General features: G+C 44.7%; 1 protein-coding gene across 7 annotated transcripts in view; it reads right to left on the bottom strand.

Moving 5' to 3' along the window:
- KALRN (kalirin RhoGEF kinase) overlaps positions 1-20,498 on the bottom strand; it is a gene marked incomplete at its 5' end in the record, with an annotated part of 215,479 nt that overhangs the window by 60,136 nt on the left and 134,845 nt on the right. For 5 of the 7 annotated variants that reach the window (XM_077449731.1, XM_077449734.1, XM_077449732.1 and 2 more), the window contains 4 exon segments: positions 3,679-3,926; positions 6,522-6,757; positions 11,092-11,263; positions 13,623-13,808. In XM_077449731.1, the coding sequence (XP_077305857.1) occupies positions 3,679-3,926; positions 6,522-6,757; positions 11,092-11,263; positions 13,623-13,808 (842 nt within the window). 7 annotated transcript variants of the gene reach the window in all.

Raw genomic sequence — 20,498 nt, 5'->3', positions numbered from 1 at the left:
GTGAGAAGAATGTCCCTTACATTGGTGATCAGTGAGAAGAATGTTCCTTACATTGGTGATCAGTGAGAAGAATGTTCCTTACATTGGTGATCAGTGGGAAGAATGTTCCTTACATTGGTGATCAGTGAGAAGAATGTTCCTTACATTGGTGATCAGTGGGAAGAATGTTCCTTACATTGGTGATCAGTGAGAAGAATGTTCCTTACATTGGTGATCAGTGAGAAGAATGTCCCTTACATTGGTGATCAGTGAGAAGAATGTTCCTTACATTGGTGATCAGTGGGAAGAATGTTCCTTACATTGGTGATCAGTGAGAAGAATGTTCCTTACATTGGTGATCAGTGAGAAGAATGTTCCTTACATTGGTGATCAGTGAGAAGAATGTTCCTTACATTGGTGATCAGTGAGAAGAACGTTCCTTACATTGGTGATCAGTGAGAAGAACGTTCCTTACATTGGTGATCAGTGAGAAGAACGTTCCTTACATTGGTGATCAGTGAGAAGAACGTTCCTTACATTGGTGATCAGTGAGAAGAATGTTCCTTACATTGGTGATCAGTGGGAAGAATGTTCCTTACATTGGTGATCAGTGAGAAGAATGTTCCTTACATTGGTGATCAGTGAGAAGAATGTTCCTTACATTGGTGATCAGTGAGAAGAACGTTCCTTACATTGGTGATCAGTGAGAAGAACGTTCCTTACATTGGTGATCAGTGAGAAGAACGTTCCTTACATTGGTGATCAGTGAGAAGAATGTTCCTTACATTGGTGATCAGTGAGAAGAATGTTCCTTACATTGGTGATCAGTGAGAAGAATGTTCCTTACATTGGTGATCAGTGGGAAGAATGTTCCTTACATTGGTGATCAGTGAGAAGAATGTTCCTTACATTGGTGATCAGTGAGAAGAATGTTCCTTACATTGGTGATCAGTGAGAAGAATGTTCCTTACATTGGTGATCAGTGAGAAGAATGTTCCTTACATTGGTGATCAGTGAGAAGAATGTTCCTTACATTGGTGATCAGTGAGAAGAATGTTCCTTACATTGGTGATCAGTGGGAAGAATGTTCCTTACATTGGTGATCAGTGAGAAGAATGTTCCTTACATTGGTGATCAGTGAGAAGAATGTTCCTTACATTGGTGATCAGTGAGAAGAATGTTCCTTACATTGGTGATCAGTGAGAAGAATGTTCCTTACATTGGTGATCAGTGAGAAGAATGTTCCTTACATTGGTGATCAGTGGGAAGAATGTTCCTTACATTGGTGATCAGTGAGAAGAATGTTCCTTACATTGGTGATCAGTGAGAAGAATGTTCCTTACATTGGTGATCAGTGAGAAGAATGTTCCTTACATTGGTGATCAGTGAGAAGAATGTTCCTTACATTGGTGATCAGTGAGAAGAATGTTCCTTACATTGGTGATCAGTGAGAAGAATGTTCCTTACATTGGTGATCAGTGGGAAGAATGTTCCTTACATTGGTGATCAGTGAGAAGAATGTTCCTTACATTGGTGATCAGTGAGAAGAACGTTCCTTACATTGGTGATCAGTGAGAAGAACGTTCCTTACATTGGTGATCAGTGAGAAGAATGTTCCTTACATTGGTGATCAGTGAGAAGAATGTTCCTTACATTGGTGATCAGTGAGAAGAATGTTCCTTACATTGGTGATCAGTGAGAAGAATGTTCCTTACATTGGTGATCAGTGGGAAGAATGTTCCTTACATTGGTGATCAGTGAGAAGAATGTTCCTTACATTGGTGATCAGTGAGAAGAATGTCCCTTACATTGGTGATCAGTGGGAAGAATGTTCCTTACATTGGTGATCAGTGAGAAGAACGGTCCTTACATTGGTGATCAGTGAGAAGAACGGTCCTTACATTGGTGATCAGTGAGAAGAATGTTCCTTACATTGGTGATCAGTGAGAAGAATGTTCCTTACATTGGTGATCAGTGGGAAGAATGTTCCTTACATTGGTGATCAGTGGGAAGAATGTTCCTTACATTGGTGATCAGTGGGAAGAATGTTCCTTACATTGGTGATCAGTGAGAAGAATGTTCCTTACATTGGTGATCAGTGAGAAGAATGTTCCTTACATTGGTGATCAGTGGGAAGAATGTTCCTTACATTGGTGATCAGTGAGAAGAATGTTCCTTACATTGGTGATCAGTGAGAAGAATGTTCCTTACATTGGTGATCAGTGAGAAGAATGATCCTTACATTGGTGATCAGTGAGAAGAATGATCCTTACATTGGTGATCAGTGAGAAGAATGTTCCTTACATTGGTGATCAGTGGGAAGAATGTTCCTTACATTGGTGATCAGTGGGAAGAATGCCATACTTACAGAGCAGGCACCATTAGGCTGAAGGACAATCTGCTACTCCTCAAGGAGAGTTTACCAACCTTTGGAGGAACCCTAGAGTTCCTTGAAACCCAGGTTGAGAATAGCTGCTCCACAGGTTGTAACAAAGCCCGTTTTTCCCACGCTGAGATAACAATGACCCTCTACAATAACCCATGGACTGTGTAATGGCCTCCAAAAGCAAAACCCAACATTATGAGTGAAAACCTTGAAGAAGGGGCTCCAAACCCCCTGAAAAGTGTTGGCTGTATTCTTTGACCACTTATATATATATATAGTCAGGAACCATATCCTTTCTGGGTATAACTTCAGCCCACCCTCTGGCAGACCACAATTTGAGGACCCCTAATGTGCAACATATCCCTTAACAATTCTGCAAAAAACATTTTCCAAAAAAACGTAGTGCTTCACAACAACCAATCTCCACCACCCCCAAGTTAACAAGCATTAGTGATACAACCAAGAAAAGCAAACAAGCAAAAGTCCAAAAACTGTGAGTACCTCGTGAAAACATGCGCATCCTGGTGAAAATTTATTTTACATATTTAAAATAGTACATTTAAAATTATTAGTTACAATACAGGTACAATGATGAACATTGCGACTAGCGTTATATATTGCACGATCTGACGTCATCAATAGGACCGAAAGGTAGGGGGGGGGGGGGGATTTTATTTTTAAAATTTTTTATTTTTTTTTCTTAAATAGTGCAAAATACTTTATACAGGAATGTACTTGGAGGGGGCAGGGGAGAGGGGGCTCTTCGCAAAAAACCAAATATTTTACAGTTCTACCGTGAACATATATTAAAATAAAACAGAAAATAAAAGTCCAAATTAAAAGAAAAAAAAAGAAAAATAAAAAGTTACAGGCTGTACATTAAAATTGCCACAGACAATATATAGAAATCTCCTCTTCGAGGAGTTGGGTTTTAGTCCGACGTAAAGCCACCAATTTACAGAATCGTAATATATGGCACAAAGTCCAGTTCAGACAGTTCCACGTTCTGTACAAAACCGATGACAGAACTTGTCTATTTTATTTTTTTATTTTTTTTTTATTTTTTTAACCTTCTTGTAAATCTGTACAATTATCAACATAAAAAAAAAAAAAAAATTAAAAGAAAAAAAAAAGAAAAAAAAAAAAAAAGAAAATTGAGTTTCCTGCACGGCGGGGGAGGGCGCCGCGCTCGCAGGGCTCCACATTCAAAAAAACGCATTTCTTCCGACAGCACTGTGAACAAAAAAAAAAAACCAGCAGATATTTTCCCATAATCCACTACTGCTTCTGGGGCAGCCGTGTGTGGCACTTACTTGATGCTTCTGTCGCTACTGTCAGCAGAGGTCTTAGTAATTTGCCCCAAAACGGAGCCGGGGATCCAGCCTTCCGCCGCCGGGGAGTGGTTGTTGGCGGGCCGGTAGACCAGGAACATGTTCTGCTGGTTGATGGCCAGGATTTGTACAATCTCGCCCTGGTAGACGCAGATCTCGTTCTCTTTCAGTGCATAGTAGTCCTGAACAATCGCCATGGACGCCGCTCCGTTACAGCCGGACACCTCGTTCTGAGGGATGAGGAGGGGGAAGGGGGTGGGGGAGGAGGAGGAGGAGAGAACGGACGTTAACACAAGCGGGAATCGCCACCGAGCTGTTCAACGGCAAACACCGGGACCGCAACAGGTTATACCAGGAGGGAAAGAAACGTAAAGGAGACAGAAGATGGGATCGGATTAAAGGGGCACTCCGGAGAAACACAGAAATTGCACATTTACATTCACTTAGGGGGTCCTCATTGCCATCATATACATCCCGACATTCATCTAGTGCACCTGGCTGCTCTGCCAGCTGGGACTGCTAGATCCCAAATGTCAGCATTTTCTGGTTGCTTTCTCTGCCTACTGGAGAGGGAAGTGGCACCAGACTGGATTAAAGGGCCACACTCATTACCCAGAAGCCCTGTGAAAAGCCTGCTGAGTCTGGCTGCAACAGACTGTGTAAGACTAAGAATTACTTTTCTGGCTGTTATGTTGACTCTCTGGCTTCAATACGTTAAAGACAAGAATAAAGAAGGAGGCCGGACTTTGCTCCGACTTTCCAGATATGGATGTCAGGTCCAGTGGAGGAACTCAAAGTGTTGAAGACAGAGGATCAGCATAACAGCCAGACAATAAGCATTTTCATAAGCAATGGCAGACCCTGCAGTGGAGTCAACAGCAGCTTTCATTCAGGCTGGGAATGCTAAATACATAAACTAAGCCCCCCCCCCCCCCACCACCACCACCACCACGGCCAGCGACTATTATTACTGCTCGGGCTGGGGGGGGGGGGGGGGCGGGGTGCTGCTGGAAGCTCTGTAATGGTTTCCTGTACATGTTGTATTTGGGCTCTGGAAGTGTCACCTTAATTCTTCCAATAAAGTCTCAGTACACAATGCCACCCCGAATAAGAATGGTAGAAGGGGCGGGATTAGACACCAATGGTTGCACAGGTAGCAGGGGCGGGATTAGAATTTCAATAGGTACACAGGGAGAAGGGACAGGGTTAGACACCAATTGTTACACAGGTAAAAGGGGCGGGGTTAGACACCAATGGTTGCACAGGTAGGAGGGGAGGGTATAGAATTCAATGGTTACACAGGTAGAAGGGGCGGGGATAGACACCAATTGTTACACAGGTAGAAGGGGTTGGACTGATGGTTGCACAGGTAGAAGGGGAGGGGTTAGAGACTGATGGCTGCACAGGCAGAAAGGGGGGGGGGCGGCATTACAGACTGATGGCTGCATTGGTAGGAGGGGAGAGGTTAGAGACTGATGGTTGCACAGGTAGAAGGGGAGGGGATAGAGACCGATGGTTGCACAGGTAGGAGGGGAGGGGTTAGAGACTAATGGTTGCACAGGTAGAAGGGGAGGGGTTAGAGAATAATGGTTGCACAGGTAGAAGGGGGAGGGGTTAGAGACAGATGGTTGCACAGGTAGAAGAGGAGTGGTTAGAGACCGATGGCTGCACAGGTAGAAGAGGAGGAGTTATAGACTGATGGTTGCACAGGTAGAAGGGGAGGGGATGGAGACCGATGGTTGCACAGGTAGGAGGGGAGGGGTTAGAGACCGATGGTTGCACAGGTAGGAGGGGAGGGGTTAGAGAACGATGGTTGCACAGATAGAAGAGGCGGGGTTAGACACCAATGGTTACACAGGTAGAAGGGGCGGGGTTAGAAACCAATGGTTACACAGGTAGAAGGGGTTGGACTGATGGCTGCACAGGTAGAAGGGTAGGGGTTAGAGACTGATGGCTGCACAGGCAGAGGGGGGGGGGGGGCATTAGAGACTGATGGCTGCACTGGTAGGAGGGGAGAGGTTAGAGACTGATGGTTGCACAGGTAGAAGGGGAGGGGTTAGCGACTAATGGTTGCACAGGTAGAAGGGGAGGGGTTAGAGACCGATGGCTGCACAGGTAGAAGGGGAGGGGTTAGAGACTAATGTTGCACAGGTAGAAGGGGAGGGGTTAGAGACTAATGTTGCACAGGTAGAAGGGGAGGGGTTAGAGACTAATGTTGCACAGGTAGAAGGGGAGGGGTTAGAGACCGATGGCTGCACAGGTAGAAGGGGAGGGGTTAGAGACAGATGGCTGCACAGGTAGAAGGGGAGGGGTTAGCGACTGATGGTTGCACAGGTAGAAGGGGAGTGGTTAGAGACCGATGGCTGCACAGGTAGAAGGGGAGTGGTTAGAGACTGATGGCTGCACAGGTAGAAAGGAAGGGGTTAGAGACCGATGGTTGCACAGGTAGAAGGGGAGGGGTTAGAGACTGATGGCTGCACAGCTAGAAGGGGAGGGGTTAGAGACTAATGTTGCACAGGTAGAAGGGGAGAGGTTACAGACTGATGGTTTCACAGGTAGAAGGGGAGGGGTTAGAGACTAATGTTGCACAGGTAGAAGGGGAGAGGTTACAGACTGATGGTTTCACAGGTAGAAGGGGAGGGGTTAGAGACTAATGTTGCACAGGTAGAAGGGGAGGGGTTAGAGACCGATGGTTGCACAGGTAGAAGGGGAGGGGTTAGAGACCGATGGTTGCACAGGTAGAAGGGGAGGGGTTAGAGACTGATGGTTGCACAGGTAGAAGGGGAGGGGTTAGACAGAACAGTTTACCTGCACATATATCTTACCTGACTGGAGTCGTACTTGTCGGGAGGCTGGTACAGATCATACCCTGGGCTGCCATTCGAGGTAGGTGCTTTCCGTTGCGGTAGAGATGGGTTTCGCGGCAGGTTGACGCATTTCTCAGAGCTGATGGGGGTGGTGGAGACGGGTCTGCTGCTGGGAGTCGGCGCCCGACTTAACTGGGGTTTGTTCATGGCGGCGTTACTCTCCTTCCGCTGATATTCTATTGGCGATTGCAGAGCTGGAGGCGGCACAGACAGGGACATCATTGTCTAACATTTAAGTCATGTAATAGAGATCTGCCGCAAATCCCGCAACGTTCGCTGAGGACATTACGGTGGACAATAAAAAGATAACGACATTCAATTTCTTTTGTTTTTAGTATTTTAAAAGGAACTTCTTTGTTAACTAGTAACATATTCCTCGAGGAGGATCCATTCACCGAAATACACATGCACGCTTGTTCAGTATGACGAAGCAAAAAGCGGTGAACCCCCAACAGCCAATCAGAATTGATCTCCCCTTGAGCGGAACAAGGACGCGGAAACTACCGCGCTGTGAATTATCGCATGCTGATTTTTACCCCCCCCCCCCCCAAAGCTCCCATAGGGGGAGCTCAGCCATCGCTCTCAGGGCATGCACAGGCCGAGGGCAGCACGGATTACGTTTTATCGCACGCGGTGAGATTATCATTCCGATACGACATTCATAAATCACACAGAGGTAAGAAAGCGGACTTACTAGGAGGAGGGGGCAGGGCAGCCATGAGAGGGAGAGAGAAGCACAGAGTTAGGAAAAGGAGAGAACACAGGAAGAGAGAAACTTATCACTTCTAAAATCAGACATTCTAGATGGGATTGGTGGATGGTCCCCAGGGCCGGCCCTACCATGGGTCCCAGTGGGTCTATTGGACCCGGGCAGCACCTTGAGAGGGGCAGTAAACTGAACCACGGCCGCCTCTCCTCCTCTTCTATTTACCCAGCAAATTGACCACCAATATTTTTTTTTTTTTAGCAGTTGTGTGTGTCATGGTGACAACTGCCCACCGTGCCACCCTAGCCTCTCTATATACTACTCTAGCCTGCCCATATGCTACACTAGCTTGCCCATATAGTGCCCTTAGCCTGCCCATATAGTGCCCTTAGCCTGCCCCTATACTGCCCTTACACTGCCCTTAGCCTGTCCATATATTGCCTCTATACTACTCTGTCCATATACTGCCCTAGCCTATCCATAATTACCCTAGCTGGCCCCTTTACTACCCTAGTCTGTCTATATACTGCCCTTAGCCTGTCCATATTCAACCCTAGTCTGCCCCTATACTGCCCTTAGCCTGTCCATATTCGAACCCTAGCCTGCCCCTATACTGCCCTTAGCCTGCCCATATACTGCCCTAGCCTATCCATATATTACCCTAGCGTACCCCTTTACTACCCTAGCCTGTCTATATACTGCCCTAGACCACATACCATTGAACATAATGGTATGTCATATAAGGCCCCTTTTCACACTGGGGCGGTGCGGGCGTCGGTGGTAAAGCGCCGCTACAGTCTCCATTGTTTTTTTAGGGCCCTGCAGAAGGGGGGAGGTCCATTACCTGAAGCAAGTTAAAAAAAAGATCAAATTACCGAGCCAGGTGACAATTTCCACTAAACTCTTCCAAGCACATATTCAGGTTTTCATGCTGCGAGGAGTGATTGCTCTATGGTGACCGGAGAGGACTACACACATCATATACTGGTTACCTCCTTCAAGGAGAAATCACGGGATTTACACCAGAATCAACCCTCATTCCTATTGGTCCAGCAATATCACAGATCAGTAATTGGACGTTGTCCAGAATTTCTACTCCGCTGGATTACAGGACAGCAATATCGCTCACCGCACATGTTGCAATCTGATTGTACAATCCTCTTTAGATCCACCACCAACTATGTAGTTCAAGGCCCCGTGTGATTGGATATCAATTGTTTAGGGAGGTCCTTGTATTACGTAATTTTGGTAAATCTAAAGAGACTGCACTTGACTTGTAATGTATACTGTGAACTTTACAATTCAATAAAGCCTTATGTATGTCTACCTGAAGGGAAAACTCTATGAGGTGTATTAATAAAGAAAAAAAAAAAAATTGCATAGCTGCATGAAAGTTTATTCTGTGTTCAGTGGAGCAACGCCGATCGTTCTCAGTCTGGATGCATTCACACCCGAGCGTAGCGTCTTTCAGCATTCTTCTGGTGTTTATTTGCACGTTTGTATGTGCGGTTTTATGCAGCGTTTTTTGAGCTTTTTTTTTTTTATTAGACAATAGAGAAAACCATCATCTGTTGCATCATTTGTTGCTAGGTATTTCATTTTTTTTTTTTATCTTTTCCCTTAGCTTTTATTTCTTTATTAATGATTTATTTATTATAATTTTTTTTTTCATAGGGGGAAAGGGGTTCAAGTGAACGTTAGGCTAGGCAGGTTAGGATTAGGAGTTGGGGATAGGGTTATTTATAATTATTAATTTTATTTTTTATTTTAATTATTATTATTTATATTATTATTACTACTAATAACAATAATAATACATGAATAAATAAAAGCAAAATAAATACACAGACAAATTAAAAATAAATACATTCAATGAATACAGAGTAACAATAAATAAATAATTAACCCTTAACTTTAACCCCTACCTCTTTAAAAAAAAAAAAAAAAAAAAAAAAAAAAATACCAATAACTAAAGAAAATAAATAAAATTATAAATTTTTTATCCGGGTTTGGATGTTATTAATAAATAAAAATTATTAATGCATTTAATATATTTTTTTAAGGTTGGGGGTTATTTTTTTATTTATTCATGTATTATTACACATTAATTTATTTTACTTATTTATGAAGATTTTTAGTTGTGCACTTATTTTGCATTTATTTATTCATATATTATTACTACTAAATTAAAAAAAAATTTTTTATTTGAGCAGAAAATTGCGTGAATGCGCTCAAAAACTGCCGAATGCGCACAAAAAAACACGCGAATGGTGTGTTTCCATTCATCCCTATGAAAATAAAAACATGCCAAAAATGCTCAAATCTGCCCGATTCGAGCTCCAGAACACGGAGAGGAGATGTGAACAGTCTCCATAGAGAACAATTTTTTTTTTTTTTTGCCCTCCAGCGTTTTGGAGCTTCGTGTTGTGAATGCAGCCTCTATGTGGTCTCAGCAATTTGAATGTGTGGATGTTGAAAATACCATATTATGGCCACTAGGAGGCGCTAAAGAGAATACTTATTTACTTTGATATAACAATCGTGTCTAGGGATAGAGTACTGAACTGCCAACATCCAAATTTGAACATATATGCAATTGCACAGGAGTGCAATATAGAACAACACCCCCATGGACTTTGTAGGCAGAAAAACTGTATGAAAAGTAAAATTAGTTTAAAAGGCAACGCCACTTTTTATAGAACAAATGGGAAAAAAAAAAAATAGAGGGACACATACCGGTAGGCCCTAATAGTAAAAAAAAAAAAAAGACAATGTAACAATTTATACAATGATTGAATATGTACATTATTCAAACCATCACATGACCAATACCCAAATGGTATCAAAAGCACCCCAGGTACTGCCAGAGATTTACTGTGGTCAGTCCACATGAGTTTCTTTGATGCTTCCGAGTTATATTCCTTGTTATTCCTTATTTCCTTTGATGATTATCGCCATCCTATGGTGAAAAATGTGATTTGGGCACTGGATAGCGCTATCGTAGGAAACAGGTCGGCTCCTCGCTACCATCTAGTGGCCATAATGTGGCATTTTTCACATCACACATTTGAATTGCAGAGAGTACAGCCCGAGAACATTCGATTCGAATTTGAGCGAATTTGCCATGCAGTTTCGAACGATGAACAACTATGCAAAGTTTTTTTTTTTTTTGGAAATACGCCCCTTTGTGTTTTTCATACTTTTCTTTTTTATGTTATAAAGGTTTTCATGTAATTAGGCTACAGAACCCCCTTAACCTCTGAACAAATGGAGACCTATAGAATCTATGGGGATTTCAAGCAGGTTGCTATATAATCTATTCCCAATGTATTGATTAGCATAATTATGAAAATAAATGGATTAAGCCTTTCCTGCTGCTGGGCATCGGCCCTTTAAGAGAAAGTAAGGCTGACGGGTGTTACCTGGACTTCTCAATCGTTGACTGTCACAGTGATCGCACCGTCTCCCGACTGTCACTGCTGTCAGTGACAGCGCAGTGACAGTGTTGGGGGAGCAGGTTGGTCATACTCCAAGCACAAACAGCAATACCGGATGAATGTCTATAGGTGGCAGCATAGCATAAGGCATGTGTTCTCAACCTGTGGCCCTCCAACTGTTGCGGAACTGCTAACCCCATGAGGCATTGCAAGGCTGACAGTTACAAGCATGACTCCCAAAGGCTGAGGGATGATGGGACTTGTAGTCCGGCAACAGCTGGAGGGCCACAGGTTGAGCACCCATGGCATAAGGCCCTTCCCCCTACTGAGCACAACCACCAAGAACAGCAAATCTACAAAACACGTCCCCCGGCCCCCCACTCACCATTCACAAAGTCTCTCTGGGTTTCCAACACTTGACTGATGTCCAGCACCCAGGCCTGTTTGATCTCGTGGTTGGCGGCCTGGAGAATGACGCGTTCCGTGGACTCGCGGCTCCTCAGAGCAAACTTACAGGGGTCATTGTCAATGTTTTCCTCCAGGACGAGATAGTTCATCTGTCAGCAAAAGGCAGGAAGAGGTTACAGGGCAGAAAACTACAACATGAGCGCTTCATGATTCCAAAGATTCACCCAGAATTCACCACTTTCATTGGTTTCTTTTTTTTTTTTTCCTTCGAGGACTGTGCAAGGGACCAAATGGGGCCCCGATATTAAGAGCATATCAGGAGGTGTGTATGAGATCATATTGGGGTCCTTCGTACGGAAGATCTGTACGAACGAACGGCTCGATAAATGATATAAAGCACTACAGTATATGGTGGCGCCATACAAAGAGTAACGCAAGTAAAATGTTAAATACGTATTCAACGCGTTTTAGGAGGCACCATATGTGAGAATAGTCCCACATGTGCTAGGAGAATAAAAAAACTAAAAATTAATTTGTGATAGTCCTAGAGGCCCCAGGAAAGGGGCCACCAGGGAGAGACAAACTGCAAAGGGATACCGGAAAAAAGGGCCACATAGGGCCACTAGTGTAGGAGACAGCATGGAGAAAGACTTTCTGTATAGAAACCCCATTGAGGGACCTTCTACCAAGAGAACCTGAGGAAGGGCCAGGCTGAGCCACCAGTAAAGGGGCCGGCAGTATAGGGATCACATGCAAGGGGCCTGCAGTATAGGGATCACATGCAAGGGGCCTGCAGTATAGGGATCACATGCAAGGGGCCTGCCGCACCGAGAACTAGGGTAGAGGCCAGCTACAGCGTGTAGATGAGGAAGAGGCCAAACTGAGCCCCCAGGGAAGGGACAGGCTTTAGAGGGACCCCTGGGAAGGGGCCACGCAATGCCACTCCTGTAAGGCACACCCTGAGCCACCAAGAAGGTAAGCTGCTGTATAGGGAACCTAGAGAAGGGGCCTGCTACTGAGGGACTCCAAAGATGGGGACCACACGAGCCACCAGGGAAGAAGCGCCCCATATATATAGAGCCACAATGAGAAGGAGCCTGCAGTACTGCAGCACAGGGATGTGTTCCTGATGCAGTGGGACTTATAGTAAGGGGCCACACTAAGCCACTATGGGAGGAACCTTCTGTACAAGGCTCCCTCAAAAGGGGCAAATCTTATCTACCAAGAAAAATGGCCTTCTCAAGAGGGACTCCTGGGTAGGGGCCACATTCAGCCATCAGGCTGCCTGCAGAGAGACTCTGGGTAAGGGGTCACACTTAGCCAACAAAACAGGAACTTGCTATAGATCAGGGGTCTCCAAACTTTCTAAAGAAAGGGCCCATTTACTGTGCTTCAGACTTTAGGGGAACATGGCCTGTGGGAGTAGAAAATGTCCCATCTCTGGTATTAAGGGAAATACTAGTGCCCCACCCTTGGTGTCAGTGGGAGGAATAGTTCCCCATCATTGGTGTCAGTGGGAGGAATAGTTCCCCATCATTGGTGTCAGTGGGAGGAATAGTGCCGCATCATTGGTGTCACTGGGAGGAATAGTGCCCCACCATTGGTGTCAGTGGGGGGAATAGTGCCCCATCATTGGTGTCACTGGGAGGAATAGTGCCCCACCATTGGTGTCAGTGGGGGGAATAGTTCCCCATCATTGCTGTCAGTGGGAGGAATAGTGCCTCATCATTGGTGTCAATTGGAGGAATAGTGCCCCACCATTGGTGTCAGTGGGGGGAATAGTGCCCCATCATTGGTGTCAGTGGGGGGGAATAGTGCCCCATCATTGGTGTCAGTGGGGGGGAATAGGGCCCCATCATTGGTGTCAGTGGGAGGAATAGGGCCCCATCATTGGTGTCAGTGGGAGGAATAGGGCCCCACCATTGGTGTCAGTGGGAGGAATAGTGCCCCATCATTTGTGTCAGTGGGAGGAATAGGGCCCCATCATTGGTGTCAGTGGGAGGAATAGGGCCCCACCATTGGTGTCAGTGGGAGGAATAGTGCCCCATCATTGGTGTCAGTGTGAGGAATCGTGTCCCATCATTGGTGTCAGTGGGAGGAATAGGGCCCCATCATTGGTGTCAGTGGGAGGAATAGGGCCCCACCATTGGTGTCAGTGTGAGGAATAGGGCCCCACCATTGGTGTCAGTGGGAGGAATAGTGCCCCATCATTGGTGTCAGTGGGAGGAATAGGGCCCCATCATTGGTGTCAGTGGGAGGAATAGGGCCCCACCATTGGTGTCAGTGGGGGCAATAGTTCCCACCATTGGTGTCAGTGCAGGAATTATTGCCCAATTGTTTGTGAGAGTCAGAGGAATAGTGCCCCAAGGGCTGGATAAAAGGCATGTAAAAGGTCTGTATTTGATCCATAATTCAGGGACCACCACTATAGACGGACCCCAGAGACTGAGCGCCTCACTCAGACTCCGCCTAGGAAGACCTCCAGGCAGATGACGGTAGATGCCTCACCTTGATTCCTTTTTTGAACATGTAGCCGGGGTTGGACGATCCCCTCCGGAGAAGTTCACTGAAGATGACGATCTGTTCGAAGAGGAAAACTCTCCGTTCTTTAGGCCGGGACTGGAGTCCGGATTCCTGCTCAATCACAAAGAACGTGTCCTGCTGGAGCAACTTCCCCTGAGCGGTCAGCTTTCCCTGAGGACAAGAACAGGCGATTATTGGGGGAGGGGCTTTACCTGGTCATATGTTCAGCCTCAACAAATTATTACTACCGTGTCCCGATTACCCGGGAAATCCTCCCGAGAAAACGTTATATCCCGGGAGGACGCTGGCTTTGTGATGTGGCTAAAACACAATGTAACTCAATGTATCGTGTTAGAGGAGCTGGAGGTTCATCCCATCCCAATGTCCCCCTTGCTTTGTTTCCTCCAATCCTGGAGAACATTATTCCTGATCCACCAGTTTTGTCCTCTTTTCATGCCCCATCCCCCCCCCCCAAACCGTCCATTTGGTATTAGCTCAGACATGTTGCTCCCTTAGCTTCTCTCTCACACATGGGCTGGAATACACACCACTATTCACCGACAGTACACTCAGGTGTATATCGATTTCACTGAATGACACATCTTTTCTGTGCTGCATTTGTCTTTTTATATTAACCTTTTATGTATATCAATCATTTATTATGGAATGTGTCTTGATGGTTTGCCCATAATTAATGATGGATCCCTTTCATGCATTGTGTGTTCACCTCACATATACACCTACATGGGTTTAAGCTTTCTGTACATTCATTTATCGAATGTTAGGTTGCTCGGGATTTGCTTTCTCTTTTTTTTTTTCTATTTTATTTACAATAATATAGAACTGGTTAGCATAAATGACTATGTAATGATAAAACGACCAACAACACATTAGCCAGAGCTACAATGGAATGGTTTACATCAAAGCATATCCATGTGTTAGAATGGCCCAGTCACAGTCCAGACCTAAATCCCATTGAGAATCTGTGGAAAGACTTGAAAATTGCTGATCACAGACGCTCTCCATCCAATCTGACAGAGCTTGAGATATTTTACAAAGAAGAAGAATGGGCAGAAATGTCCTCTCTAGATGGGCAAAGCTGGTAGAGACACCCCCAAAAAGACTTGTAGAGAAAGGGGGTTCTACAAAGTATTGACTCCGGGGGGCGCCATACAAATGCCCCTCCCCCATACCTTTCACATATTTATTTGTATCATTTATCATTTTCCTTCCACTTCACAATTATGTGACACTTTGTGTTGGTCCATCACATAAAATCCCAATAGAATACATCTACGTTTTTGGTTGTAACATGACAAGACAACATGTGGGGAATGTCAAGGGGTATGAATACTTTTTCAAGGCACTGTATCTATATAGATATATAAGTTTTATATATATATATATATATATATATATATATATATATATTTATATATATATATATATATATATATATATACATATACATATACACACACATAGAGATATATATATATATATAATATATATATATATATATATCTATATCTATCTACATATATATCTATATCTATCTATCTATCTACGTATATATCTATATCTATCTACATATATATCTACAGTGGTGTGAAAAAGTGTTTGCCCCCTTCCTCATTTCCTGTTCCTTTGCATGTTTGTCACACTTAAGTGTTTCGGAACATCAAACCAATTTAAACAATAGTCAAGGACAACACAAGTAAACACAAAATGCAATTTGTAAATGAAGGTGTTTATTATTAAAGGTGAAAAAAAATCCAAACCATCATGGCCCTGTGTGAAAAAGTGATTGCCCCCCTTGTTAAAACATACTATAACTGTGGTTGTCCACACCTGAGTTCAATTTCTCTAGCCACACCCAGGCCTGATTATTGCCACACCTGTTCACAATCAAGGCATCACTTAAATAGGAGCTGCTTGACACAGTAAGGTCCACCAGAAGATCCTTAAAAGCTACACATCATGCTGAGACCCAAAGAAATTCAGGAACAATTGAGAAAGAAAGTAATTGAGATCTATCAGTCTGGAAAGGGTTATAAAGCCATTTCCAAAGCTTTGGGAATCCAGCGAACCACAGTGAGAGCCATTATCCACAAATGGCGAAGACATGGAACAGTGGTGAACCTTCCCAGGAGTGGCCGGCCGCCCAAAATTACCCCAAGAGCGCAGCGACGACTCATCCAAGAGGTCACAAAAGACCCCACAACAACGTCCAAGGAACTGCAGGCCTCACTTGCCTCAGTTAAGGTCAGCGTTCATGCCTCCACCATCAGGAAAAGACTGGGCAAAAATGGCCTGCATGGCAGAGTTCCAAGGAGAAAACCACTGCTGAGCAAAAAGAACATCAAAGCTCATCTCAATTTCTCCACAACACATCTTGATGATCCCCAAGACTTTTGGGACAACATTCTGTGGACCGATGAGACAAAAGTGGAACTCTTTGGAAGGTGTGTGTCCAAGTATATCTGGCGTAGAAGGAACACTGCATTTCATAAAAAGAACATTATACCAACAGTAAAATATGGTGGTGGTAGTGTGATGGTCTGGGGCTGTTTTGCTGCTTCAGGACCTGGAAGACTTGCCGTGATAAAAGGAACTATGAATTCTGCTGTCTACCAAGAGATCCTGAAGGAGAATGTCCGACCATCTGTTTGTGTACTCAAGCTGAAACCAACTTGGGTTCTGCAGCAGGACAATGATCCTAAACACACCAGCAAGTCCACCACCGAATGGCTGAAGAAAAACAAAATGAAGACTTTGGAGTGGCCTAGCCAAAGTCCTGACCTGAATCCTATTGAGATGTTGTGGTATGACCTTAAAAAGGCCGTTCATGCTCGAAAACCCTCTAATGTAACTGAATTAGGACAATTCTGCAAAGATGAGTGGGCCAAAATTCCTCCAGGACGCTGTAAAAGCCTCATTGCACGTTATCGCAAACGCTTGGTTGCAGTTGTTGCTGCTAAGGGTGGCCCAACCAGTTATTAGGTTTAGGGGGCAATCACTTTTTCACACAGGGCCATGATGGTTTGGATTTTTTTTCACCTTTAATAATAAACACCTTCATTTACAAATTGCATTTTGTGTTTACTTGTGTTGTCCTTGACTATTGTTTAAATTGGTTTGATGTTCCGAAACACTTAAGTGTGACAAACATGCAAAGGAACAGGAAATGAGGAAGGGGGCAAACACTTTTTCACACCACTGTATATCTATCTATCTACATATATATCTATATCTATCTATCTATCTATCTACATATATATCTATATCTATCTACATATATATCTATATCTATCTATCTATCTACATATATATCTATATCTATCTACATATATATCTATCTATCTATCTACGTATATATCTATATCTATCTACATATATATCTATATCTATCTATCTAAATATATATCTATATCTATCTATCTATCTACATATATATCTATATATATCTATATCTATTGTAGACATGTCACTGGAGAAGTGATCGAGGGGGTGTACATCTCACCTAGGTTGCTACACAGTGTGAGATGGTAAATCCAGGATGGATCAGTTTCTCAGCAGCGATATGCTGCTGAGTTGTTATTTAATTTTGCCGGGCCTGGGTTTATATGGAATGGCAGGTAGGTTTGGTAGAGGGACCTGTCATTCCACATCCCCCGATCCAGTTCTGGGTTTGGGATCAGGTGAGCTTTGATCCTAATTAGCCTGGGAAGCTAAAGGCTCTGTAGGGTCTGCAGGTGATTGCTCTCAGCCAGGGAATGAACAATCTGTGTGTTGAAGGAAGCTGCAAGCACAGCCACTGCTGGAGCTAAAACTCACCCTGCGACATCCAGGCGAAAGACGCTGTGTTTGTAAGTGTCAGATAGGTGAGCAGAACCTGTTAGTAAGCGCCCAGCCGGGCTAGGACTTTTATTTTTGTTGTACTTAGAAAGCACGGTGTTGCTGTATATTTTGTTTGCTGGACTGTTTGTACCACGAATAAACGCCAAGATCTGCTTTATAAATTCCAAGTCTGCTGTGAACTGTGTCCAAACACACCCTACCCCGGGAAGATCCCTTACAATTGGTGGAGGTAGCGGGCAACGCGGTTGCTAGGGGCAACGGTGTGGACAGACTTGGCTACAGCTGCTGATGTCCTGGGTGAAAGCTGCAACTACACTCCAAGAACAGTCCAGCAACATGGAGGAGATGCTGAAGCAGTTTATGCAAGTGAGTTTGCAACAACAGCAACGACATGAACAGTCCATGGCTGCACAACAGCAGATGCATAAGGAAGAGTTGCAAGCTTTGCGCCAAAGCCAACAACAACTTATCGAGCACCCGATAGTAAATCGAGAGGCGCCTGTGGTTGCTAATCCACCCACAATGGAGGGAGCCGCTCCAGAGATTTTTTTTGGGAGAAGGACTGTGCAGAAAGCGCTGCAAAAGATGACTGCTGAGGACGATGTTGAAGCCTATCTAACAGTATTTGAGCGCGTGGCTGAGCGAGAGAAGTTACCAGCCGCTGAGTGGGCAGAGGTAATTGCGCCCTATTTAACAGGTGAACCTCAAAAAGCCTACTATGACCTCAGTGAGCAAGAGGTTAAGGACTATACTCGGCTAAAAGAGGAGATACTTGCCCGACTAGGAGTTACTACTGCAGTCCGTGCCCGGAGAGTACGCAACTGGAGCTACAGTCTGGACAAATCAGCGAGGTCCCAGATGTATGACCTAATCCATTTGGCAAGAAAGTGGTTGGAGCCAGACACTTCTACTCCTGCACAAATCCTAGAGAAGGTCGTGATGGATCGCTACCTCCGAGCGCTTCCTACTGACTTGCAACGCTGGGTGGGACAAGGTGATCCTAAGAATGCAAACGAACTTGTCAACCTTGTGGAGAGGTTCCAGGCGACTGAGGACTACCTCCGTGATGTTCCTGCAGCATCTTCACCTCCCCGGAGCGCCAGATCTGTGCCGTCAGCTGGTAAGAGACTTCCATCTATTGGGGGAGTGTGGAGGGGTGCTGATGGGGGGAAAAGGGCTCAAGTGGTGTCTCAGGGACAAAAGACTGGTGATGGTCCAGGGTGGTTAAGGGGCTCTGAAAAGGACTCCTTGCCAAAGAGACCAGGCCCTATCCAGTGTTGGAGATGCCATGAGGCGGGACACGTGTCGGCCCATTGCCCTCTTACCTCTGAACCCATGGAATGTGACGCTAGCCGGCGTCAGTCGCTATTTGCGGAACCATCTTGTGCTGCAGTTCCTGGACTAGAGACTGAACCGCAAATCTGCAACATCACAATCAATGACTTTCCTGTTAAAGCGTTAATGGACTCAGGAAGCCTTGTAACCTTGGTGCATGCTAGCCTGGTGACTGGGGACTTAGAGTCTAAAAAGCATATGAGCGTTGTGTGTATACATGGTGATACAAAAGTGTACCCTATAGTGCTGGCTAAAGTCGGGACTGAACAAGGCACAGTACAATATGAAGTGGGTGTGGTTAAAAACCTCATGCATAATGTAATATTGGGGCGCGATTTTCCTTTATTCTGGGCTCTCTGGGAAAAAAGAAAAATCCCCAAAAGGAGTGAGGATATCTCTAAGGTGGTTGCTTTGTCCACTGTGAATGATAAAAGTGTACAGGATGAAAATGATTGTTTTCCTTTGCAGGTCCTGGCTGGGGAGGAGGAGGCTCCTCCCACTGAGCAAAATATACTAGACTTAGAGGTGTCTAGGGATAATTTTGGGGCTGCACAATTACAGGACCCCACTCTCAAAAATGCGAGAGAGCAGGTTGCTGTTATGAACGGGGTACCTCAGGAACCAGATGCTGAAAAAAGATTTCCACATTTTTCGGTGACTAATGATCTTTTCTATAGAGTCAATAAGGTTAAGGATGAGATTGTGGAACAGCTTCTGGTACCTAAGCCGTACCGGCGTCAGGTGCTTGACATGGCACATAACCATGTTCTTGGGGGTCACTTGGGGACTGACAAAACGCGAGAGAGGGTTCTCCAGAGGTTTTTTTGGCCGGCCATATATGATGACATTAAAAAATACTGTGAGTCGTGCCCCACATGTCAGGTTAGTGCCCCAGTGTCACATTTTCGCAGTCCTTTGGTTTCGCTCCCTATTATAGAGGTGCCTTTTGAGCGTATTGCCATGGATTTAGTGGGTCCCATTGTAAAGTCAGCTAGAGGACACCAGTATATTTTGGTAGTCCTGGATTATGCGACCCGCTATCCTGAGGCTGTACCCTTAAGAAACACTGCATCTAAAACAATTGCACGTGAGTTGTTTTATATGTTCTCTAGGACTGGGATCCCCAAAGAAATCCTAACTGACCAAGGTACGCCATTTATGTCAAAAGTAATGAAGGAGTTATGCAAACTATTTAAAATCTCACACATCCGTACCTCTGTATACCACCCCCAGACGGACGGATTGGTGGAGAGATTTAATAAAACTTTGAAACATATGTTGAAGAAAGTGGTGGCAAAAGATGGTCGTGACTGGGATCATTTATTACCCTACCTCATGTTTGCTATTAGGGAGGTGCCCCAAGCGTCCACCGGGTTCTCACCATTCGAGTTGGTCTATGGTCATCACCCTAGGGGTCTACTAGACATTGCAAAAGAGACATGGGAGAATGAGTCCACCCCATACAAGAGTGTTATTGAGCATGTAGCACAAATGCAGGACCGTATAGCCACTGTAATGCCCCTGGTAAGGGAACACCTCCAGAGGGCTCAAGAGGCCCAAAGTAGAATTTACAACCGGTCCGCAAGAATCAGGACATTCAACCCAGGCGATAGGGTCCTTATACTAGTCCCCACTGTTGAGAGTAAATTCTTGGCGAAGTGGCAA

This window comes from Lithobates pipiens, unplaced genomic scaffold (assembly GCF_037356315.1).
Source record: "Lithobates pipiens isolate NorthernLeopardFrog02 unplaced genomic scaffold, aLitPip1_a1.2 Scaffold_22, whole genome shotgun sequence".
Taxonomy (NCBI): domain Eukaryota; kingdom Metazoa; phylum Chordata; class Amphibia; order Anura; family Ranidae; genus Lithobates; species Lithobates pipiens.
This window is presented reverse-complemented; position numbering and strand designations above follow the sequence as displayed.